The sequence below is a fragment of the Lactuca saligna genome, chromosome 2, assembly GCF_052625555.1.
Source record: "Lactuca saligna cultivar CGN05327 chromosome 2, ASM5262555v1, whole genome shotgun sequence".
Classification (NCBI taxonomy): Eukaryota; Viridiplantae; Streptophyta; class Magnoliopsida; order Asterales; family Asteraceae; genus Lactuca; species Lactuca saligna.
Window position 1 is genome coordinate 117,793,810 of NC_136418.1, and position 13,500 is coordinate 117,807,309.

At 35.5% G+C, this 13,500-nt stretch overlaps 1 protein-coding gene and 1 non-coding gene across 2 annotated transcripts; both read right to left on the bottom strand.

The window, feature by feature from the left end:
- Nucleotides 1–1,896: 1,896 nt before the first annotated feature.
- Nucleotides 1,897–5,942, bottom strand: LOC145030015 (uncharacterized). The gene is made up of 3 exons (XM_078978458.1): nucleotides 5,780–5,942; nucleotides 2,380–2,671; nucleotides 1,897–2,323 (listed from the first exon to the last, which is right to left on the bottom strand). Exons 1-3 carry the CDS (start codon nucleotides 5,940–5,942, stop codon nucleotides 1,897–1,899), a joined length of 882 nt encoding a protein of 293 aa, XP_078834584.1.
- A 6,146-nt stretch (nucleotides 5,943–12,088) lies between these two features.
- Nucleotides 12,089–12,249, bottom strand: LOC145033067 (U1 spliceosomal RNA). The gene has a single exon (XR_013677312.1). It is a non-coding gene; the product is annotated as a U1 spliceosomal RNA (small nuclear RNA).
- Nucleotides 12,250–13,500: the final 1,251 nt, after the last annotated feature.

Below are 13,500 nucleotides of genomic sequence, written 5' to 3' on the forward strand. Positions count from 1 at the left end.
CACTACCATTTTTTTCTATTCCCATTGTGGATGAATTATTATTGGACAAATTACATGGATGTTGATACTTCTCAATATCAATTTGTGGGTGGTTATCATTAGATCCCTCTCCCCCCCCCCCCCCCCCAATGTATCGAGAAGACTGTTTTCGAACAATTGATGATCATTACGAGTTTCACAACCTCTTGGTTGTCTCTTAATACTTATATCAACCACCAAAGTCTTCGTCATTGCTTACACAGGCTATATAAATATCCAACCAACATAAATGTATAACAAAATTGATTGGCTCAGTGACTTGTTCATCTTTCTTTTATAAACTTGTAATTTGCATTTGGAACATATCAAAAAGTTTGTTCCAAACGTCACCTTCATCATCTTTATGTGGAGACCAACTATCTCGAATAATAGAGTACATCATAAACCAAATATTTTTAGTGATTGATCTTACAAAACAACTCAGAAGAGAAAAAATCGATCGTTAATTTCTTAATATTCGTTCCAGGTATCAAGTGTACAAATAACAATTCACTTCATTACATGATGTCTTTGTTTTTTTTCGTATAGATTGATATATGATCTATATGACACTTGCTTAAAAGTACATGTTAGGCCACAACCCTCCTATATCGTAAAAAAAAAAGTAGTAAATGCTAATGTTATATTTGCATTTTAACCTAGAGAAAGATAAAAATAGTCTACTAGACAATCTTTTATTGTAGGTTTTATATTAATCAATGGACAAAATTGCAAAAATGGTCCCTGTGGTATGCAAAATTTTGAGGTTTTGGTCCAAACCACAAGTTTTTTGGATCCATGGTCCTTTTAGAGTGGTTTCTATGTGGTTTTGGTCCCTGGACTTAACTCCCGTTAAGTTGGATCTGTTAAGCCCCCTCACGTGCCTCACACGTGAAGGTAATTTCGTCATTTCATATATTAGGGACCATTTTTGCATAAACGTTTTTTGTACTAATTCCTTTTAAATACCCCCACTTCCTGTGATCTTCTTCCCCAACGTATCTTTTCTTCTACCCTTCTTCTTCTTGAGCTCTGCTACAACAAAAATGGTGTTATGTTTTTGTGGAAAAGTTGTTGTGGTGAAAATGTCTTGGACCCCTCTGGATCCAGGAAGGAGATTTTTTGCATGCCCTATGAATGATTCCGTTTGTGGGTTTATTGGGTGGCTTTATCCCCTAATGTGTGTTAGGGCTAAAGCCATCATACCTGGTCTGCTAAGAAATTTGAATTCAGTGCAGGAACGGTGCAATGAGTTGGTTAGAAGTATGAACATGCTACAGGAACAATGCAATGGACTGATATACAGGAACAACATGTTGGTGGCAAATGTCAAAGCATTGAAGGATCACAATTTGAAGTTGAAAATGTACATGTTTGGAAGTTGGTTTTTCTTTGTGATTGTATCCTTCTGTATTTGGTTTGTGTAGGGGTATACTATGAAGGGTGTTTTGATCATTTTGTTGTAATTTTATGTGATCATGTTTGTAGTGACTTATGATGATAATGATATATGTACAATTTTATGATGCAACTGTAATGAATGTTTTACCAAAATGGTATGAATGTATCAGAATTAACATATGAATAGAAATGGTATGAATGTATTACCAAAATGTATGTATTAGAACCAATTGTACATAACCAAAATGCACATTTCATTAAGACTTGTAATATAACAACCAAAGTTTTTAAACATAACAACCAAAGATTCTAAACATTACCAAAAGGGACACATTACCATACCTAAGATAACAACCAAGTTTTCATAACAACGAACCAAAAGTTTTCAACAAAATATTGTAAACATAACAACCAAGTTTTCATAACCAACCAAAATCACAAAAAACCCCATGCATGCATGACACATTACTTCTTGGACTAATTCCCACCTTGCCCTTTACAGGTCCTAGAGTTGTGTCCTTTGTTCTTGCATTTGCTACAAGTAACATTGATATGCTTCCTTGATAGCTTCTGCACTACATCATTTGTTGGTTTTTGGAAACCTCCTTCTTGTGTAGCATTCACTCCATCACTTTGACTTGCCTTCTGCTTTTTGCTTAACCTTTCACCCTCACTTTGTCTTCTTTTTTTCTTAGGCCTTCCCACCTGAATGCGATGTGGAAGAGGGATTAACTTTGTGGGACATTCACTTTTGGGCCACATAGATCTACCCTTAATTGGCTCCACCTTAAAAGAATAAACCTTTTTACATGTCTCTAGAAAATACACCTTGTGAACCCATTTGTAAATGTCAAGCTCAGCCTTTGGGTCTTTACTCATCTCATTCAGAGTTGCAATTGCATGTCTGCATGGAATTCCAATTAATTCCTATTTTTTGCAAGTGCATGTTTTGTTCCTAACATCAACCACATGTTGATCCTGCAAAGCTCCTGTGACTTGATACTTGTCTCCCCCATTCCACCTAGCAATGTATTGTGAAGCAACTGTTTTTTTGCACCTAGGATGTCTGTTGTTGTGGGTGTTAGTGGACCTTTAGCCTTTTTCATTTCCTTCATGACATTGCATATCCTCTTCATTAGATACTCCTTTATGTATTCTAAACATCCAATGACAGGTTTATCCCTTCCTTTCTTTATCTTCCCATTAAACACTTCACACATGTTTGATATCAACACATCAAAAACGGCTCTTCCTGTGTGTACATTACCATTAAAAAAACATTTAATACAAGTCTGTCACACCCCCGAACCAGACGGCGGAAACGTCCGAGGGCTATTGTGACTCATTGAATACCATCACAATGCATATACATGAAACATAACATAAAACATCACCAACATTTGGAATAATACAACCGATAGTGTTTACATTCGTTACATTGTTCAAACGTTACATTCTCAAAATAATTGTTCAACACCTACTTAAACCACAGCAAACATCATAGAGTATAAATCATCCGTCACCTTATCTGTTACCTGAGAATACAAGTATTTTGAAAACGTCAACATACGAAATGTTGGTGAGTTCATAAGTAGTGTTTGAAATCCAATGTAATGTTTGAAACCCATCAGAAAATCCGATATTTTCTCAAAATAGAATAGTGTAAAAATATGTGTTGATCCATGAGTATGCATGTTTGAATTCTATAGATGTGGGCGTAAGAGTTGTGAAAATTCGACCGGTAATTCATAATTTGTAATTGTTGAAAACCCTAGGAAAACCCGACGTTTTCCTATCACTTTGTATTACTTAGTTTGTATACCGTTGTTTCGTTTCGTTAGAGGGAATCGTTGAACTCCGAAGGCATCGAGAATACAATGGGTGGTGAAGTGTTGTGACGTACGTTAATGAAAACGTCCAATCGACAACCTTACAAGCGATCCCTTAGGCGCCACTCGTAATTCTTCACACAACTCGATCCTCCCGGACTTGTGTAGTCCCACGACCGGAGGGAAGGAGAGAAGGTGTGAAACCCTCGGTATTTCCCCGCGTCGTTCAAGACTAATGCAATTGCGAAGGGCCCGAAGCCCAACCCGCAATCGTGAGTTACCGACTTTACTAGCAGCACTGAAGGACCCTTGGGGACCAGCAACACGTTTGCCATTGAAAGTCCTGTTACGTTATGTCGGATCGGTAAAACCCAACACTTCGTAAGAGAGAGAGATCTTCGGGCCTTAAGATCAGGTCATTGGGCTAGCTAGGCTCAACGAACAAGATTTTACACTTTTGGGGCCCAAAGATGGTGCATAGACGTCTGTGCACACTCGCATGTATAGTGAATTCTCCATCGTTATTAGTTATGAATCGTAATGTCGTAACGTCGTCGTGTTAGTGGTTTTGGATTTTTATTGGTTCGAGACCGAACCAATTCGTTTAACAACGACTTTTGGTATTGTAATGTATTGTATTTCGTCGACAAGCGTGGTACCGTCAATTGGTCAAATTGCATGTATTAACTAGCCTTGAAGATTTTCTGTTTTCAGCCCCTCCTTAATTGTAGAATTTACCCTTTTCACCCCTTTATTTAAAAACTTTCCGGTTTGGTCCTTAAATCAATTTTCTTGACATTTTTATACCAAAAATTATTGAAATAAGTATTTTCCAGCATATTTATCATAGAAAACAGTTTAAGTCCTTGAAATTGCAGTTTTCTCGGTTATAACCCCTCTTTTTCGCAACTTTTACATTTTTGACCCAATTTGGAAAATTTTTACAACTTTGGTCCTTTTTAAATTTGAAAAGCATTTTAAACCTTTGAAAAGTACATGGAACACTTATAGTCCACTGTTTTACAGAAAAATGCAGTTTTGGTCCCCCAAATTAGAAAATTTCGCATATTGGGCCTCATTGGGCCGAAAATGTCATATTTAGCCCAATAAGCTTGGAATTTATGTTTTTAACCCTCTAAATAGTATATTTTCAGAAAATACATTGTGTAAACTGTTTTGACTCATCTCACCCATCAGATTTCGAAATATTTCACTTTAGGCCCTTTAACTTTGTATTTTCAACATTTTATGTCAAAAAAATGAGTTTTTAGCCCAAATTAAGTGTTGTCAAGCCATTTGGCCATTTTTCTTAGTATACTTTGCATGTAGTAGTATATTTTATGCTATAACAAAATATATGTCTCGGTTTTTAGCATTTCATACTAGATCTATCATCAAAATCATACAAAACATACATATAAGCATAGAAATCAACCACAACATACACATAATGATGGATCTACACTTTTGCTTGTATTCTCCCCCACAAAAACTTATAAAAACCGAAAATAAGGGGGTATGAAACTCACCTTGGATGTTGATTCGGTTTTTGAAGAAAGAATGGAAGAAATGAAGTGATTTTTGGCCTTTGCACTCCTTGATGAAGTTTTCGAGTTTATGGGGTTTCTAGAGTGCAAGATCACGATTTTTGCATGGATTAGGAAGAGATTTTTGATAAAACAAGGAATACAAGTCATAGATCCAAGCAAAACCTTACCTTAGATGATGATTTTTGTGGAAGAACTTCCTTGAATGCTTCCTAAATCTCGAGATTTTGGATGGAGAAGAAGAAAGAAGCCTTGAGTGATTTAGAGAGAGTTTGTGAGTGTTTTGTGTGTGTGTGGGTGTTGCTCTCGGCCGAGTTCAATAAGAAGAGAAGAGAGAGAGTTGAGTTGACAATCCTAGATGCATGTTGGTCCATGCATGGAGATATGTGGGATATAAGTGAGGTGGCAAGGCTCTAAGTCAACTCTTCCTTCTTGGTTTTGGGCTTTTGGGCCGAGAATTTGAAATGGAAAGGAAAAAAAATTGGGCTTTAATGTCCTAACCCATGTAGATGTTAAGTTGGATGGTTTTTAGTCCCAAAAGAAATATAGTATGATTTTTACACTTTGTTGGGCTAGTTTAGGTTAATCGTGGTTCAAAATTTTGTATTTGTTTCATTCTAGGTCCAACATGGCTCAAAATGTTGAAATAAATAGATGTGGGTCCAATTAGATCCCAATTAGGGTTCTAAGCCCATGATAGTCCAATTGGAAGCTTATTGGTCCATTTGGATCCAATAAGGAAGTTCTAGTCCAAAATGGACTTAACAAGAACTTCTAGGGTTTTCCAATTGTTTGATGTAGTGAATTGGGGTTTAGTTTCCCATTGAGTAAGCATCATACTTGTTTTTGAGTTTTTGATTTCAACATTTACTTGAGTATAGGGATTACAAGACATAGAATTTTTAGTTGTGACAAAGTCACATACAAGTAAAACGGTTCACTAAGTGAAAGACATAAGGACCAAATTGGAATATATAGATTTACCTGAAAAATGACTTCTTGCCCAATGTTTAGGAGGAATTTGCTTCAACCATTCACATGCGTCCATATCATACTGACTAAACTCCTTCATCACATGTTCAAACTCATAATGGTGGTTGTTGATGCACACCTCCATAAGTGGTCCCTGTACTCTGTTTGCCTCCATCTTTTCCTCATATTGTCATGAATATGTCTGATACAATATCTATGCTCAGCATTGGGAAACAATTGCTCAACTGCAGTATGTAAACCCTGCAAAAATCAATTTTCAATCATTAGAATTAATTTAAAACCACACTTTAAATGACCAAATGTATAAAAACCACTTCCAGCTTTACCTTTTTTCTGTCACTTATGAAAGTAAAATTTGAGTGTCTTCCAAGATCTAAGTCATCCCCAAGGTTATCTAAAAACCATTTCCAACTTTCTAAGTTTTCAGACTCAACAATCCCATATGCTAATGGGTAAATTCCATTATTGGAATCTTGACCAACTGCTGAAAGGACCTACCCATGAAATGGTCCTTTCATGAAGGCACCATCAAAACCTAATAAGTCCCTAAGGCATGCCTTGAACCCTTTTTCAGTGGACCCAAACACACATAGATTCTTCTAAATTTCCTGGTTGGGGAATCAGGGTTAGGCTCAGAACATACATCTATTTTCACTGTGGTGTCTGGGTTGGTGGCTTGAAGTTCGAGAACATAGTCCCTCAACAGTTCATACTGCTTTGTGTAGTTCCCAGTTATATGCTTTCTTGCCTTATCCTTTGCCCTGAACACCTTGTCCATAATAACACCCACTTGGTAGGTCTTTTGAAAGTGATCTTGTATGACTCTCAAAGGTATATCTGAATTCGCCTCAACTTGATCAAAGATGTTTTTGGTGATTAAAGAAGCAGTACAAGCCCTGAGTTTCCTTGTTTGCAAACATGTGTGAGTTTGGTTTAAGGTCCTTATAAACCAGTCGGATTCAGGATTTGACCTAGATGCATGAATGTACCAACCACATGTTACTTTTTGTGTCTTTGATTCTTTACCCTTTCTTTTTGAAGTAGTAGCTTGACTACCCACTTGGCCTTTATTGGTGACATGTACAACTCCCATACATTGTGCCCTAAACCTTACATTGTCATTTTTTTTAAAGAAAGTATTCCTTCTTGATTCTAGTGCATGCAAATAAATTGCCTCCTTTAATTCTTTTTTACTATTAAATTTATCTCCAACTGAAAATGATTGTTTATGTACTACCCCAAGACTGTACCTTTTTTCTTTTCTTAGATTCTTGATAAGAGCTTTTCTTTCTCTATCTTGGTCAGATCCTTCATCCAAAGATTCAAATTCCTCACTGTTGATCACTTCCATATCTTCAGGTTCATGCCCATGAACAACATTTATACAAGAACCTTCCACATCACTTTCAACATTAAGAGTGAATTCTCTTATGTCCACATCCACATCATGTATATTGTTGTCAACATCCATTATGTCATCCACATGATCTTCATATTCTATTTGTCTCTCATCTTCTTCATACCCTGGATCACTATTTCATATTCATCATACTCTTCAAAATTTGGATCACTTTCTTGAGATTCATCATCCTCTTCATACTCTTGATTACCCTCTTCATATTCTCCATCACCTTCATACTCTGCATTATCATCATCACTCCTAATCAAATTTTCCATAAGGTTATCAAATAACTCATTCAATTGTTAATCAGCATTATTAACAGGGGGTGTTGTAGCATCCTTCATCAACAGTTGATGCCTGTTGAACAATAGTTGCAACCTCCCTAACACCATCCATCTCATCAATAAGAACACAAGTTGGTGCCTCTTGAACATCAGTTGAACCATCCTGATCATCATTCTTTTCCTTTGAAATGTGAACACCCTCATCAATATAATCTAAATTAAGCCTCTTGCTACAAGAACTTTCACCTATATTGGAATTCCCAACCCTACCCCTTCTACACTTTGGTGAGAAACTATCATTCTTACTCCCAAAAAGAATCAGAGACATGAACTCACCAATAGGCTCACCATTACCATGGTTCACATTTTTCATTGGAGAATCTGCATGAACTTGACCCTCAACTTCAGCCCCTTGATCATCATTTTCTGGTAATTCCTCAATGACAACTTTACCCTTTGCATTTGGTGACATGAAGTAAGTCAGTAAATTTGTCTTTCCATGCTCTGTGTACACCTCAATCAGCTTGTTATGTGTAATGTATTTAGAAAGGTTGATCACATCCTGATCATTCCCTAAAGCTCTAAGACCAAATTAAAACTCACCATTGGGTATCCTAAAATGGTAGTATATAACTGGGGATTCATCAGTGAATTCAGAATTCCGTGGGTCTGGGTAACCTAGGTCAAGCATTATGGCATCAAGTTCATGCATAGAAAACTCATCAATGTCCACATAATCAACATAATGCACTTCACCTCTAATGTACTTTATATCGGGTAACTTAGTAAATTTCCCACCGTGATGAAGCTTATTACTAAACCATGTGGGTGCACCAACTAAAAATTAAAATTGTACATATTAACAAAGTCAAAATTTTGCATTTTTTTTGTTCTAAATCAATAAGAAAATGCAAAGTATAAAAGTTAAATAAACAAAGCAACTTACCATATACAGTTGATACATCAACAACTTCGTGTTTTGGTTTGATGTGCCACATTACGAACACCATTTTCGTATTAAACGTATGCCCTTATATGTGTAGTGTCGATTATCTTGTTTGGATAAGCAACGAGGGTTTTTTGCAGGTTCAATGGAGCAGAAGCAAGAAGGAGTGTCACACACCCGAACCAGACGGCGGAAACGTCTAGGGGCTTGCGCGTGATTTCATCTTGAAATATCATTACAGTGAATATAATTGAAACATAACATCATCATCATCACACATGTAATATTACAACATTCATTGTTTACATTGAGTATTGTATTTGAATATTACATGCCAAAATAGTAAGAGTATGATGAAACAAAATATCACATAATATCCCTTAATTTGTTTCGTTCATCCTGCTTCAACAGTATCCTGAGAATACAAATTATTTTGAAAACGGTCAACATAAAAATGTTGGTGAGTTCATAAGCATGTTTGTGAAAATGATTTGTATAACTTTGAAAACCACCAGAAAATCCGATATTTTCTGAAAACTGTTTAGTGTGTTTGTGTTAGATCTTGTATTAATGCATGTATGCTATTGTTTATTTGACTAAAAAGGTAAAGAGAATGTAGAGAGAATGTAAGAGCATGTAAAGAGAATGTTCCCAGACAACCCGACGTTGCCTAAAAAAATGTAGATGTCTTCCGTAAACTTCATAACATTAATTCATCTAAGCGAGCCGTCATAACCATACTAAATAATGACAATTTCACCTGTCTTGGCGTCGTTGGACGCTGACGGAAAATAGAATAAGGTTTTCGTCACCCTAGACTGAGTAAGTCTAACTGTAGCGAACAATTGAGGTGTGGGGTGTCAACCCCGTATAGATCTATACACAAATCCCCGTTCTCCATCCAGGAGACTCTGGTTATAACTACAGGCTACGATTGTACATTTAATAGGTGCCAACCGATAAAAACTCGCTAGATCCTTAATCGAATTTACGCGAAGAAAAATGTATAAACTCATTCTAGGACCAATGATCCATTTAAGTGAACCCCTAAGGCGTCGCTAAACATGTAAATCATTTCAAGACCCAAATGGAATGAAATTATATAACATGGGCCCGAAATATATATGAAAGGCCAACTAAGGCCCATTTCACATATAAAGTATTTACAGGCCCAAATAGTACACAAATAGTATCCAAGGTCCGTCGCACATGTTAATGGGTCAATGAGGCCCAATAAACATGTAAATAGTATACAGGACCTATCACACATAGAAATGGGTCACTAAGGCCCAATAACCTAGAAAATGATCAAATTAAATCCGTTTGTTGGTTTATCATTGGTTTAGTTCAAGTATTCACTAAAATAGCATAAAAAGAAGAACGCATATAAAACTCATTCCCAGGCCCAATAAACATGTAAATGGACCACTAAGGCCCACTATACGTGTCTATTATTTCCAGGCCCAATAAGGATATGAATATCGTTTTTAACCCGTTTGTTATTGTTTTGTTTATTTTAGCTTGATTATTTACAAAGTTGATATAAAAAGCCCACCTTTTGTAAAAATGACGTTCTTGGCCCAATAAGTCAAAAATTTAGGATTTATGGCCCAATTTTTGTAAGAATAACACTTTAGTCTCCATTTTATTCAAAACTTGTTTTGATGACTATTTTGTAGTAAAAATAACATGCTAAAACCCATTTTTGTCAAAATTAACATTTTTGGCTTGATTTTTGTGAAAATACACATTTTCTGGTTTTTGAGCTTTTCCGACCTAGTTGTTTGAAAATTTGTAGAAAATCATTGTAAGTTGAAATTTGGATCCGTAAACTCTCAAAGTTTAGAAATTTTGTCTACTTTGTTCAAAAAATTTCTAATAGTTTCTAATGGCTTTAACAAGTGTGAAATTGTTCATCTTCACAGGTTGGTCCGAAATTATTTCAAATATGATAGGCAGTTTTGTAAAATTCGCCAAAAATTGTAGAAACATCGTATGAAAACATGCGAGTAGTCATTTTAAAGGTATAACGCTCAAATTTTTCCATGTAAAATGGTTTTGAAAAATACTTCTATTTGGATGGTCAAAACAGTCCGAGATTGGACCAAAACTTTTCTGTCAAAGGCTGTTTTGTGAGTTTAGTTTATAGATCTCTAACCACAACACTCATTTTTGCTATATCAAGTGTATAAATACAGTATATACTAGTTTACATGTATTATGTTTGATAAAACATACTTCTCTCAAAATTCATATAAAGATCCAAGTCATAAACCTCAAGTTTCTTAACATATTTTTAGATTAGTGAAGAAATCAACACATAATCACCAAATAATTCATGGAAGACACACATAATCATGCATATACACATAGATCTACACAAAGCAACTTGTATTCTCCCCCAAAATCATATAAAAACAGAAAACAAGGGGTATGAACTCACCTTTGCTTTGTTGTTCATGGTTTGAAGAAGGAATGGTAGGAGGTGAGGTGATTCTCGGCCCTAACAAGCTCCTTGAAGGAGTTTTTGAATTCTATGAAGTTTAAGAATATAAATTATGAGTTAAGAAGAGGTTTTTGAACTAATCAAGAACTAAACTATAGATCAAAGTATTAACTTACCAAAAATGATGATCTTAGTGGAAAAGCTTCCTGGAAATGCCCACAATCTCGAAATTTTTTAGAGGAGGATGAAGGGTTCTTGAGAGAGTTTGAAAGAAGAATTAGGGGTGGTGTTGTGGGGTGTTTGGCCGACGATAGAAGAAAGGGAGGGGAAAGGCTTTGCCTTGATATATGGAAGGTAAATCTTGCATGCCTAGATACATGGAGGACAATGCATGGATGTCTTCCATGTATTTACAAGGTCTCACTCATCCCTTAATTCTTTCTTAATTTTTTTTATATATATGTATTGGGCCGAGAATTGGGCTAAAGAGAATGAAGAGGAATTGGTTTGGGCTTCCATGGCTAAGTTCGAATTTATGAAGTTTAATTATAAATTTTCTCGGCCCATTGGGCCCATTAGGAATAAAATGAACCATTTTAGGTTCACTTGGCCCAAAATGTGAAGTTTTATGAGTGTGGGTCCAATTAGAGCCCAATTAGGATCTTTAGGCCCAAAATAGTTCAAGTTGAAGGTGTATTGGTCCATAGGACCCGATAAAAGAATTATTGTCCATAAAGAACTTGAGTCGGGATTCCTAGGGTTTCCAACCCTTATTTGAGCATATGAGATATATTTGAATGAGAATAGAGTATAGTATTCACTTAGAGTACAAGTTATTACACTAGGTGAATGATTGAATGAGAGTAGAATTTCCTAGCAAAAATGCTAGTTGTGACTAGGAGGGAGTTGGGGAGTTGACGAGTGTTGGGGAAATTAAATAAGGGGTAAATATCAATTAATCCAAAAAACGTTTATGCAAAAATGGTCCATAATATATGAAATGACAAAATTACCCTCACTTGTGAGGCACGTGAGGGAGCTTAACAGATCCAACTTAACGGGAGTTAAGTCCAGGGACCAAAACCACATAGAAACCACTCCAAAAGGACCATGGATCCAAAAAACTCATGGTTTGGACTAAAACCCCGAAATTTTGCATACCACAGGGACCATTTTGCAATTTTGTCTAATCAATGTGATTAAAACTTTAATTCAAATATTGGGCAGGGCTGCGCGAACGCAAACCCCCACTGACACAAATTATGATGTAGGCTCAACCACTTGGGCCGACCTTAAAGCAGCACCCCTTCAAAGTGCAATGAAAGTCACTACTCTAGACCATGATCCATCTTGACCAACCATTGACCCCATCCAGGTAAGTATCTAATACAGGTGCATGGCTCCTGTCTTATACACCTCCTCCTTCTTTCTTTTTCTATCCTCTCCGATGTGGGATCACACCATAATGCATATCTTACCACGCAAAATCTCATTGCCTTCATACACATTTACTTATAATAATACATTAATACTTCAAACCATGATACTTTATATTTTTCATTCAATAAGAAGTTTATTATCTTTGATAAACATGACAAGGTTTTCTTTTATAAAGCCAAAATAAAGATAGATGGAGTATATCCTACTATCCTAGGGACTATAACTTTAAACTGTTCTTTAGATGATAATTTCTTTTTGTATTTTTAATTTAATTTGGAGATGTCATAATCATCTTGTGCTAAGCATGATTGCATGAACATGCTATGATTTCAACACGTCATTGGAACCATACAAAAGAAAACAAGGAACTACTATAAGATGAGTATGGAATGAGACATTGAACTGGTAGCATAGACTCTAACTCGTTTGATGACTGTGTATTTAGTTGAGCCAACGCAATAAGAAAATTTAAGACCTTAATCAAATTGTTAAATACATAAGTAGGTACTTGATTGAAAACAAAAATGTGTGAATAATAAGGAATTCTTTTCCTACAACCTTTTTTCATCACAAGATATAAAGGTCGACATACACATTGTATAATGTATAACACTTGCCGGTTACCATTTGAGTTTACTAAAAACACAAGTAATTCGACTGGTTTAAAAATAAGACAAATAAAATGCAAGGGTTTAATCACTAAGTTTTTTTTAAACCTTAACTGATAAAGAGGTGAAATTATGTGTGTTTTTTGTGTATTTCTCTTCATACTAAATAGATAGCAAGAACAAATTTTCCTCGGTCATGGATGCAACTTTTCCTCCATGTTTCACTTATATGTTAACATTAACATTATCAAATAAAATTGAAAATTATTTACAATTTAGGGAACCTATGTCTTTTTGGCTTTGTTATTGAAGTGATATACTCGTCTTAAGTTATCATATTGTGTTTCTTTATACATAAATAGTTACAAACTTATATTATCTTTGTCGATGAATGGTTATATCATCCTTCTTTCTTGCAAACATTTATGAAAGTATGCAAACTTTCATGTACACCTCTCCTTTCCAATTATATAAACGAACTTCCTAAAAGGTAAACGAGACAAACGAAAAAGAAAAACAATAAATGACCAGTTTATCCTTATGTCTCGTGTACAAATGATAATGAATAAGAGTAAACTACCATCTT